The sequence below is a fragment of the Hypanus sabinus genome, chromosome 9 (genome assembly GCF_030144855.1).
Source record: "Hypanus sabinus isolate sHypSab1 chromosome 9, sHypSab1.hap1, whole genome shotgun sequence".
In the NCBI taxonomy this organism is placed as follows: Eukaryota; Metazoa; Chordata; class Chondrichthyes; order Myliobatiformes; family Dasyatidae; genus Hypanus; species Hypanus sabinus.
The window spans coordinates 132,930,919-132,943,884 of record NC_082714.1 but is presented as its reverse complement, the minus strand read 5'-3'; the positions used below and the strand labels follow the sequence as shown (position 1 = coordinate 132,943,884).

The window sequence follows — 12,966 nt, the reverse complement described above, 5'->3', positions numbered from 1 at the left end:
ACCCAGAACATAGTCGTTTCCTTTCTTTCCACAGATATTGCTTCACCCACTGAGCTTTTCCAGCATACAGATTGTTTTGCCAAATGGGAAAAAAACCTTTTGTAACTGTAACTTTTCTATCACTGAGATTATTTTGTAACTGCTTTTAGGCAATGCAGGAATAACTCTACATCCAGATGTGACCCCTCTCTAGAAGAAGGTTAAGTTTTAGTTTGACTTGATACTGCATTGACAGGGGACAAATTTCATGATCACCGATGGCAATATAGCTCTAGTTGTTGAAGTTGCAGTCGATGCAAGGATACTTCATGTTGGAGTGGAACCATAAAATATTCCCAAATTACATGACACCTTACTTGCTCTCCAATTCTGTGGCATCTGAATTCGTCGAGGAAGCCTCTGTTTGATCTTCAAAAGGAGCTTGGATAGAGCAGGAAAATAGAGAGAGTTGGTGCACTCCTTTTATTATTTTCTTTAGACTTCTACATGCTCTCTGGGGGATTTGGGGATTTAGAGTGCCATCTGGGAAGCCAGTTGCTCTTTTTGATTGGTCCTGGTCAAGGATTTCCATGAATCAGTCAGATTATTTTTTGAGGAAGTTTTGATTACATACTCGAGTTACTTCCTCAATACTCATGTTAACCTCTTTCATTGATGGAACATAGTACACTTTAATACCATCAAGAACTGTTCACTGCTTCCCTAACAGCAAACTATGGGTCACCAGTATTCTCAGCCTCAAGAGACAGGGAGGAATTGAAGCACGTGCAGAGGGAGCTAAAGGAGAAGATCAATGTGACTAAAGAAGAATACAGGAGAGAGATGGAGAACAAGCTTGGGCAGAGTAGTAGATGGGAGGTGTGGAAAGACATGAAGAACATTCACTGGCTTCAGTCAGCCTGGCCCTAGAGCCTCAGAATGCAGCTGTGAATGGGCTAATGAGTTAAACCAATTCTTCAATGGGTTTGACAGTTGCCTGTTCATACCCTCCTCAGCACACCAGTCCAGGTACCGAGGCACCCAATGCTACCTCAGCACCAACACCTTCCCTCCTCACTCCTACCCCCTCCAGTTCAACATGTGGATGAACAACACAGGCTACCACTGTCTGTATCCCCTTGTCCTACGCCTCCACTACCAACTGATGTCGTCCTGATCTACACCTCCCCAGCACCCAACTTCCACCAACTCTCCGGTCATGATGGACTCACCTTCACTACTGAGCAGGTGAGACAAGCTCTGGAGAAACTCAGACATGGAAAAGCATTGAGACCAGATGGTGTGAACCACAGGGTCCTGAAGGAATGTGCTGAGCAGATGTGTGGAGTTCTCCAACGCATTTTCAACCTCATTCTCGGCCTGGAAAGGGTCCCAACTGCGTAGAAAGCATTATGTGTGGTCCCAGTACCCAAGAAAGGCCAGCTGAAAGTCTTGAATGAATACTGTCCAATGACCCTGACCTCACACATCATGAAGACCCTGGAGAAGCTGGTCCTGGCTCTGATTCCTGGTCAGATCAGCCCTTAATCCCCAGTAGTTTGCATATCAGTAACACACTGGAATCACCAATGGTGTCATCTACAGACAGACAGACGTACTTTATTGACCCCGAGGGAAATTGTGTTTCGTTACAGTTGCATCCACCGAGAATAGAGTAGAAATATAGCAAAATAAAACCAGAAATAATTAAATGATTATAAGTAAATTATTCCAAGTGGAAATAAGTCCAGGACCAGCCTATTGGCTCAGGGTGTCTGACAGTCTGAGGGAGGAGTTGTGAAGTTTGATGGCCACAGGCAGGAATGGCTTTCTATGACGTTCAGTGTTGCATCTCGGTGGAATGAGCCTCTGGCTGAATGTACTCCTGTGCCTAACCAGTACATTATGGAGTGGATGGGAGACATTGTCCAAGATGGCATGTGACTTGGATAGCATCCTATTTTCAGAAACCACTGTCAGAGAGTCCAGTTCCATCCCCACAACATCACTGGCCTTACGAATGAGTTTGTTGATTCTGTTGGTGTCTGCTACCCTCAGCCTGCTGATCCAGCACACAACAGCAAACATGATAGCACTGGCCACCACAGTCACGTAGAACATCCTCAGCATCGTCCGGCAGATGTTAAAGGACCTCAGTCTCCTCAGGAAATAGAGACAGCTCTGACCCTTCTTGTAGACAGCCTCAGTGTCTTCCTGCTGAAAGAAGCCTACTCCAATTTAGATAAGCAGGATAGCATTGTAAGGATCATGTTTTCTGATTTCTCAAGTGCCTTCAATAGCATACAGCCTTCATTACAGGGTGAAAAACTTTGTTCAATGCAGATTGGCATTTCATTGTATCCCGGATAACGGACTACCTGAATGGCAGACCACAGTTTGTGCAGCTTCAGAGCTCCTTGTGTGACCTCCTGTATTGCAGTGAGACCCGATGTGGATTGGGAGACCATTTCCCCGAGCATCTGTCCTGCTGAGTTCCTCCAGCATTTAGAATGTGTTGCTTTGACAGGAAGACACCCCATTTTTTGCACTCCACACTAGAGAAAAATACCACTGAGCAAGTTGTGAGCTAATGATTATCTTCCGTACTGAGATATTCCATCATGATGATTTAAACCCATATTATTTTTCATTCAGACATCTGTCAACTTCTTTGTTATGTTAGTTTGACTTTGGCAATATTTTTTATACATACATATGTAATTAAGAGGCACTTGCTGGAACATGCTGTATTTGGGATCAGTAACTTTGGCTTGCAAGTTTATATCTGAGTATCTATGTAGAATGCTTTTAAAGCTGGTCATTTTCTTAAAGTAAATATGCTGTCCACCTTGCAGATATACTTCCATGACTATCGTAAATCAAATACCCATTTGCATTGCAAAAGCTGAGATGTAATGTCTGCACAGGTGCCTGGAGAGGTTGTGAGTGTGAGGAGTAGGACTGTTGTAAAACAATCAACATGATTGAGGGCTTTAGGGATGTTTTTCTATAACAAAAGAACAAAAAGTTTTTGTGACTGCACTATGAGCAGGTGATGTCATGAACCGTGCTATTTATGCATGTTAACCTGTCAAGGTTATTGGTAAATCACCTTTCTTCAAAATCAGTCCATTTTAAAATGATCTTCAACCAGTGACAATGCCCTAAGGTTACGGTTCTGTTAATGACAGCTGACAAATAACTGTGGGAGACTTACAGAAGATTGTAGTTATTCTTTCTTCAATTGCATTACTTAGACTATCTGATGGGTGACTGATTATTCAACCCTGGTTCAGTCTAGGACTTTGGATAATCATCATGGTGTTTGAGTACAAATCAGCTTTCCTCATCAGTACCACACAGTAGTTAGGCAGTGCTACCTATGCTAAGTAGGAATGCATTTTGATTGTATAGATGCAGGATGCTAACCAGAGTTTTCCTTTGATTCTCAAGAGAAGATAATACAAACAGTTAACTCCAACACAGGGCATCAATCAATATAGGGGAGGGTTGATTTAAAATAAAACAATCAGTTTAGAGAAAGTTGGGATCTTTTCATAATGTTTTTAATTTGCTTCAATCCATCCAAACTGATTTCATTGTTAATATCTTTGTAACCACACTCCAATCAATACAGTCTATTCAATTCTATCCGAAATGTGACTATATAATATCATGTAAACATTAGAAACACAGAAACATAGAAAACCTACAGCAGAATAGAGGCCCTTCAGCCCACATGTTGTGCCAAACATGTCCTTATTTTAGAAATTACTAGGCTTACCCATAGCCCTCTAAGCTCTTTTTCTAAGCTCCATGTACCTATCCAAAAATTTCTTAAAAAGACCCTATCGTATCCGCCTTCACCACTGTTGCTGGCAGCCCATTCCACGCACTCACCATTCTCTGAGTTAAAAAAAACCTGACACCTCCTCTGTACCTACTCCCCAGCACCTTAACCTGTGCACTCTTGTGGCGACCATTTCAGCCCTGGGAAAAAGCCTCTAACTATCCACATGATCGGTGCCTCTCATCATCTTATACACCTCTATCAGATCATCTCTCATCCTTCGTCGCTCCAAGGAGAAAAGGCCGAGTTCACTCAACCTGTTTTTATAAGGCATGCTCTCCAAACCAGGCAAAATCCTTGTAAATCTCCTCTGCACCCTTTCTATGGCTTCCACATCTTTCCTGTAGTGAGGTGACCAGAAATGAGCACAGTACTTCAAGTGGGGTCTGACCAGGGTCCTATATAGCTGCAACATTACCTCTCAGCTCCTACATTCAATTCCATGATTGATGAAGGCCAATGCACCATAGGCCTTCTTAACCACAGAGTCAACCTGTGCAGTTGCTTTGAGCACCCTATGATCCTGGACCCCAAGATCCCTCTGATCGTTCACACTGCCAAGAGTCTTACCATTAATACTACTATATTCTGCCATCATATTTGACCTACCAAAATGAACCACTTCACACATATCTGGGTTGCATGTGAGATTTTACTGTAAATGTGAATCTTTAGATTCTTGTCAACAGTCAGATCTCTCTACAAGTATGTAAAACTTAGCACAATCAAGTACCTGTCTAAGTTTTAACACTCCCTCTGCATGATTAATAATATTGCTCGACTACAACACATGTTTTGGTACTGATTTTTTATGATGAATTTTACTGGAAAAATGAATATAATTCATATAATTCAGACGGTGTGATGAAGGACCTGCTTCTGGATTGTGTGACTCAATGATTATGAGAATATAATGAACAGAAGTTGGAATAATCCACTCAACCCAGAGCCCTGCTCCCATTTAAAACAATTGTGGCTGACTTCCTTCCTCAGCACTTCTCTGCCAATGTTCCCCAAACTCCTGGATAGCAAGAAATCTATCGGTCTTTTAAGACATATCTAATAACTGCGCATTTGCAGCCCTCCGCAGTCAGAATCCCACTGAACCAGAACAATACTAATGAAGGTTCTTGCTGACTTCAACCTCAAACTATTTGGTCCCTTATCCGAATCTTTTGCCCAGGGTAAAAAGTATTAAGAGGACGTGCAGTTAAGGGTAGAGGGGATAGTTTAAAGGAAATGTGCTGCACATGTTTTTAGTTTAAGCTGATTTTCAATCACACGGCACAATTTTGATTTGGAATTCTGTGAAGAAATTTTCAGGACTTGGAAAGTGTTTTCATCTTTTGCTGTGGGTGCTGCATAACTAAAACTATACTGCCAATCAATTACACTGGATCTCACGCCCATGTCCCCTCAGTTGAACTCCTCAGTCACTGAAAAACTGGTTTCAGTTAAAACAGAAATAGAATCCATTTTCTGCAGATTAAAAGAAAACCATACAGCTCGTAAGTATTCATGAATCAATAACAGAAACTTAAATGAGAATTAGTATAAGACCAGTTCTTGAAAGTTTGATTGAGTGTCTAGAGCATGAAAGCTCATGACTTTATTAGAGAGAGTAAGATGTTTATGTTTATTGACTATTATGAAAGAGTAATCAGAAGAAGCGTGCTGGAGAAATCTCTTCAGCCTATCATCTTGAAGGAGATCAAAACCATTTTTGATGCTTATTAATAAATTGCATTATAAACTGAGAAATGAGTATAAAGGAGCGATGTTTTGTTTCCTGCTTGTAATTTAAAGGTTTGCATGTTTTGGGATTTATTGGATAATGAGAAATAGATTATTAATGGTGTGAATGCTAACATATCACTTAGTATTTGCCACGATTACGATAGAAAGCATATCCTTAATGTGGCCGTTGATGCACAAAGTACAAAATATCACATAGATAAATTCTTTTTATGTCTCTTATTTGGTTTGCAATCTTTTAATTTTATCTATAATCTTATCAATAGGCATATTTTCCCTTATTTCACCAAAAGCTTTAATGTACTGAAACATCCCAGGGCACTTTCCACTTTGAGGTTGGATCTGAGCAAAAGGAATTTGTCGTTGAAGAAATACTTCCAACAGTTGAAGTGGGTTCAAAGGAAGTTTAGAACAGACAGAAAAGGATAGATTGTAGGGGAGGACCAGGAATGAATCAGCAAAATATGATTCAGAGATAGTTGAACACAAAATATTATACATAATGACAAAAGAGTTTCAATTATCTTGGATTCTTTCACAATATCTTAGAATTTTCTTCCTTGGTCTCTTCACATCAATTAATGATTTCTGTACTACTCTGCTTCAGTGTTGCAATGAGATTAGCTCAACTGCATTGATCTTGCAATCCTTTTGTGAAATCAAAAGTGAAGATAAGAATGAAAATCAGATGGATTAGTTTGAAAATTAATTACTGATTTCAAATTAAATTATCTTCCATCAGTTTGTGTGAGTGTTCTTTCATCGATCACTTGTCACTATATACAAAATAACATTATACCTAGGCATCCATCAGAACTGAGTGTTGTGTCAAGTAGAAGTGTAATTCCTGGGAAGGGGAAGCATGAGTTCCCAAAGAATTGAAGATGATGTTTAGTTATCAGGTTTATTGGGAGGAATTTTGCTGTCTAACATACTCTATAGATAAAATCTAGTTGTTTGGAGTAACAAAACAGAACTATCTTAACTGATTTTGTTGCTGATCTGGTAGGATGTGCCCATCTGTTAGAAATTGTGCACAAAAACATGGGCTGTGATTTTGAAATCCACTTAAACAATAAATGTGGGCTATGACTTTAGTTACTAAAAGGATGATACACTGTCTGAATGATCTTTTTAACTGAAGCTTATATACGATACCGTGAGTTTTTTTGGAAGGAGAAGAAAGAGTATATCTGCAGTATCCCTTAAACCAACAAACTAAAACAAAACTGATCATTGGTGCTTTCTTTCTGCTTTCCAGAGGGATCGTTCCCTACGTGACTCCTTTGTCAATTTGTCACCCCCATCCCTTCCCACCAGCGTTTTGTGTGTGTTGCTTGAATTTACAGCATCTGCAGATTTTCTCGTGTTTGCTGATCATTGGTGCATTATTTTTTTTCTGGTATCTTGGAGTACATAACTTGCCTGCTAATCTTTGGCAATAACTATGCCTGAAAAGTATTTTATTTGGAAAATGCAATTTAGGATTGGTGAAAGTTTTGGTTCACTGGAATACTTTTCTTTTTATTGTATAATGCTTTATGTATATACAGTGTACACATATATAAAATATTATTAAAGCAGAAAATTCTGGCTGAACAACATCTGTCGAAAGGAAAACAGAGTTAACTTTTCAGTCATGGATTTTTTTGTTGGAGACGATATCTTCCAAGCCTAATGTTATTATGAATTTGGCTAGCTCTTTCAAGGTTCACTTTTAAAGAATCTGGTACAACCCTGAAAGAAGTACATGAAAACTCAGCTTGTATATGAATCCTTTTTGCATTTCAATAATTTAGATAATGCTTATTTGAATATATTCATGGTCAATTAAATTAATTTATTGTTTATTCCTTTACTTATAGGATTTGTGCTCGTTCCTGATTTTGCCATGACTGCACAAAAACACTGCGTTCTCGCCTTTACAATAGTAGTGCTTCATCTAATCAGTCAAGCAGAGGGACAAGGTATTTATCTTAGATGTATTTGAAGAAAAATTATAGTTAGAATTCAGAAACTCTATTTTAATTGTGATTTCCTAAAAACTTAATTTTTCTTTTCACCAGACTTCTGACCACCCAGGAACTTTAAAACTCTGTGCAGTGATTTCTAACTAAACTATTTATAACTGCCCTTGTTTATAGCTCTGGGCCAAGGGCTATCTACCTCTTAGCTATCTAGCTGTGAGTCTAACACTAAGGCATACCTGCCAGACTATTTCTGGGCACTTGCGTAATGGACACCCTCTTACTTATTTAAGTGGGCCTTGTGTTAAAGAATAGTTACAGCATAGATGGTGCATTTTTGGTCCTTCCAATCCACATCAACTATCCCTTCAATACCATTCTGTCAGTTTTTACCCTATGGTCCTACAGATTATTTTGTCTCGAATAACCATCCAGGTGCCTTTTGGAGGCACTGGATAATTTTGTTTCTGTGTCAACAGAGCCAGCAAGCTCTAGTTGACTATAACCTCAGAGTTTTACCCCACATTCTCATTGGATCGTATTTTTCCCAAGTTTTAAGCTCCAGCTTTTTGAACCATCTTCACATAGGAATAGTTTCCCTCTACTTACACTATCTGACCTCACGGAGATCTTACAGAGTTGTGATGCAATGCTCCCCAGATTCGGAGTCTTCTGCCCAACCAATCCGTGCAACCAAAGCACCCACGCAGCTGATCTCAATTTCCTGTGTTTGGCCCATACCCACTGATCTCCATTGTTTGCATCAAGAAGAACAAATTGTTTATGCATTAAACCGTATTATTGACTTCTAGCAGTGTACGACGATTCTCTTTTAAGTGGGTTTGTACTCTCTTAGTTCTGCATCATCTGCAAAATTTAAATATTTACCCTACACATCCATATCCAAATCTTTAGTACATATTAAGAGAAAAAATCTCAGCTCCTATTATCACCATTCCCTGCTGTCTGTCAATTCCCTGCTTGTTCTACTGGTGATCAGCTAATTCCACAGAGTTTAATTATTCTGGGGCATTGTTAAATTAATATAGCTCTTGAAGTCTATATCCCCATATCCAAGCTTGTATACATCTGCATGCCATTTTTTCCCCCCAGGAATCTTGCCTTACAATGAGTAATTTCTATGCTAAGTTTACCATCACTGGGTCAAGTATTCAAACAGTCAGTAGCATAAAAGAGTAAAAGCAGTGTATGCATATTTTGTATCAAGATTAGAAGTAGCAGATGTATTAAGTTATTCAGTTGTACAGGAAATATCTGTAGAGAAAGAGTTAATATCTTTCTAGATTCATGGTACACTTTTCATATTGCAGCAATGTAATAGATAAATTTTAGTTAAATATTTAAAATATTTTAAATTTTACAAAAAATTCTTTGCATCAGTGCCTGTTGAGCTGAGATTTGTCACAAGAATTATACATTTCAAGGTATCATACTGAACTGTATGCACCATTAAACACGAGGTCAAATATTGAAAAAGAACTCTTATTTGTTAGATCACCTTTACTGATTTTATAGATAGTTGGCATGAGTTTGCAAAGAAGTGTATCCTTTCATTATCTGTGAGCAAATTCACAGAAAAGTATGCTATAGAAATGTAGAGTACACATTGTTCACAATATTTGAGCTTGGCGTATCACCCTTATCTGTCATGACTTTTTAAGCTATGAACGTAACTATTTCTAGAAGGGAAGATCACTTTTAGTGAGAGTTTTTAATGACTTCCCCCACTGCCTACCTAGCAATAGCTTTGTGTCATAATAAATCTACAGTATATTAACAACTTTTTAAAACTATATCATCTAACTTTAAGTTCAGAATTAAATAAAGCATAAACACAGGAAGGTAAGAAGTATAAACGAAGAGGAATCTGATTAGGTTGCCTTTGTTACTGAAACCTGCTCAGTCCCTTTTGTGCTAGCTCCCCATAGCATTCAATTCCCTAATCTTTCAAAACACTATTTACTGCTTTAAAAACCCTCAGTATTCTAGCCTCCATATCTCCCCCATCTGAGTTTTACGACCCTCTGTGAGAATAGATTCATACACAACCCCATCCTTAGTCTGGGAAACTATGCACACTCTTTGAAATGGAAATTAACTTGCACCTAAAAGATGGGAATCAATGGTCCAATTTCTTGACAATAAGTTACTCCTAAATGGCCCCGAGATGGCCCTATTTTACACACAGCCTCACCTTAGAACAAGAATAGTATCTTAAGTCTTAAAGCACCTTAGAGCACATAGTTGTGGTATGATTTTTGGGTCACAGTGAAGAGCTCTGGGAGAAATCTAGTAGAATATCAATTAGGTATTTGCTATTCTGAATGTATTCTTTTTAGGCTATAAGTTCTTCACCAATTTTTGTTATTAGACATGCTAACAGATTTTGCTAAAATAAATCCAGCAAGTGAAACTTAGAGCTTTGTCCTTTACTTAATTTGTCAGAACCAAATGGTGTAAAGCTCTGTGTACACATTCTGTTACAGACAGATGTGACTATCGCCTCAACAAATGTTAGTATCTTATCACTTGAATTATTGAGATGACTCTCAAAGCACTTGGCTAATGATATCGTACTAACAATTGTAGTATGTTAGCTGAATAGCATCAGTTGTTCATAACTCATATGTAATATTCTTGTGTGCTGTCTGTGCCATTTAATCAAATGACAATTTCAGTATTCAAGAACAGAACAAATGTGTATTTATATGTGCAATATGAACTCTTCTTTGTGGTCTTCGCTTTCCATCTGCAATTTAAATGTTTAATGGCTGTTGTGCAGGAAATAAAGAAAATGAGTGGCATTTTTTTGCAAATACAAAATGTGAGTTATAGTTGTAGATAAAGGGGATTTTAAAATAAATACCGGCAGTTGATAATTAGTCACTCAATTCAGTATTCAGTGCAACAAGGAACATAGCAACAAAGCACTTTTAGATCAACTGACCCAGTGTAAAGCCTTTTTATCCTTACGATCTCATAACTAATTACCCTTTCATAACTGTATAGCATTGCTACGAGAAATAAATCTTGTAAATCATCTTAATATATCTTAAGCAAGTAATAGGAAAGCCTATGCACACCCTAAATGGTTTTATTGAACTTATTATCGTTTCTAAGGAATTGATAGATTCCAATTATAGCTGCAGTAAGTAGCTATTGTTTCTTTCCACTCTGTGGCTGGATAGAGTGAATGCGCTGTTTCAGTAACAAAAAGATTCTACTGGGCAATGCTAATTGGGTTCATGAGGATGAAAGCCTTCATCATTGATCCTAAATGTAATTGTCACAGGAAGACCATTTCCAGCATGCAGCTGGTACAGTTAGTATATAGATTTAAGATGTTCATTGTACCATGCCTCTATAAAGATGATATTGTTATTAACAGTAGCATATTATACTGAGGAGTTTTAGCTTATTTATCTGGTAATGAAGTGTCAATGAAATTGAAAATAATGTTTTACTGAAAATGTTGGAACTTGCAGGTTTTTCAGTATGAAATGACATGTAGAATAATGTTTGAGATGTTTTTTCAGAAGCAAAATGATAGAATCATTGAAGTCATTATTGGTGGCACGAATCGAGATAATTTTTTTGTACCTATACCAGCAAAAATATTATGCAAAGTTTGTTTCTTCCTTAGCCACTCATTATTTTGTAAATGAAGTGACCTCATTTGCTTTTATCTCGGTTGCTTTAAGATAGAGTTGAAGGTTTCTATCTCCCACAGTTTCCCTCATCAAGGACCCCCATCAACCAGGCCATGCTCTCTTCTTGCTACTAAAATCAGGCAAGAGGTACAAATGCCTTAGATCCCACGCCACCAAATCAGAAACAGTTGTTACCTTGCAGCCATCAGGCGCGTGAACCAACATGGATAACTTCACACACCTCAACTCTGATCTGATTCCACAACCCACAGATTCACTTTCAAGAACTCTACAACTCTTGCTGTCTGCATCATTTATTCATATAGTTGTTTGTTTATCTTGATTTGCACTATTTGTCATCTTTTCCACATTGATTGTTTGTCAAGTTTATGCTTTGTTTTCTTAATCACAAGTTTTTTTGTATTTCTTTATTTTCCTGTAAATCCCTGCAAGAAATGAATCTCAATGTAGTATATCGTACAATATGTACATAATTAATCATTTACTTTGCTCATCATTTGCATTAATCTAAATAATCCATGGAAATTAACATATGTTTATAGTTAATATCAAAAACAGCTTAGGTGTGACAATATCAAGTTGTTCAGAAAGATCTAAAAGCATTTTCCATAGATCATTAACTTCTGTAGTCACAGGCATAATGTGGCTATTATAAAAATAGTTGAAACCAGGGACATAAAGAAATCAAATAGATTTGAAACTGAAATGAGTAAAAAGGGTTATGTAAAAATACAAGCAACACACCCAAAATACTGGAGGAACTCAGCAGGCCGGGCAGCATCTATACAAAAGAGTATAGTCAATGTTGACTGTACTCTTTTCCACAATTCTGCCTGGCCTGCTGAGTTCCTCCAGTATTTTGTGTGTGTTGCTTGGACTTCCAGCATCTGCAGATTTTCTTTTGCTTATGTAAAAAGTGAATTTGGATAGATGAGAATGATTTGTAATGGTATTTTGCAAGCATTTATAATGTATCTCCAAGTTAACTTGATATAACTTGTTTTTAGAATGTTCTTACAGTATGATTAAGTGCAATAAAATGAGATTTGTTCTTCTTTCCTGCAGCAGAGCATATTTATTCAGTTTATCTACATTTATATATTTTGGAGTGTTGCGTATTTCATGTCAGTTTAATTGTTGAAATCTAGAGGGGGTTATTATTGATGTTTTGTACTGCTTTAAGACACCTAGGGGAATCTATCATAATACAGTCTTCAATTATGGGATTCCAAATTTTTGATTTCATTGTAATTATCAGATTTTTTTTCCTGATTGCTGAACCAAAACATTGAAAGAAATGTTCACAAAGTAATAACTTCAGGTATATTCTGGACTAGTCCAAACAGTGGTAATAAGGTAGAAGGCCTGTTTCTCTATATGAGATGCTAAAATGAAAAAGGGTTAATTCATAATTAATTAATCTGACCCTTTGGAAAGAGTGACCATTATATGACAAAATTTACTCTAGGTTTGAAAGTGATGTACTTTGGTCAGAGATTAGAGGTCTAAGCATAAACTGCAAGGATCTGTGCTGTGAGTTGGCTGTAGTCATTAGGAAAACTGCGCTAAAGCTTATGACATTGGCCCGCAGTTAAAGTTTTGATTTTGAAAAATACTCAACAGGAAAAGTGGCTTTTCTCAGGCTGACCAGAGAAACTGTGAAAGCATTGTGTTGAAGGAAGAAATTTAGTATGTTGCCAAAAGTGCAGGCCTGCAGGTTAGG

The 12,966-nt window shown here is 37.7% G+C and overlaps 1 protein-coding gene across 2 annotated transcripts in view; it reads left to right on the top strand.

Annotated features, from left to right (window-relative positions):
* LOC132399817 (collagen alpha-1(XIV) chain-like) overlaps positions 1–12,966 on the top strand; it is a 180,386-nt gene that overhangs the window by 1,287 nt on the left and 166,133 nt on the right. For both annotated transcript variants that reach the window (XM_059980600.1, XM_059980599.1), the window contains exon 2: positions 7,450–7,551. In XM_059980600.1, coding sequence (XP_059836583.1) covers positions 7,476–7,551 — 76 coding nt within the window. In that variant the 5' untranslated portion in view covers positions 7,450–7,475. The remainder of the gene's footprint in view (positions 1–7,449; positions 7,552–12,966) is intronic.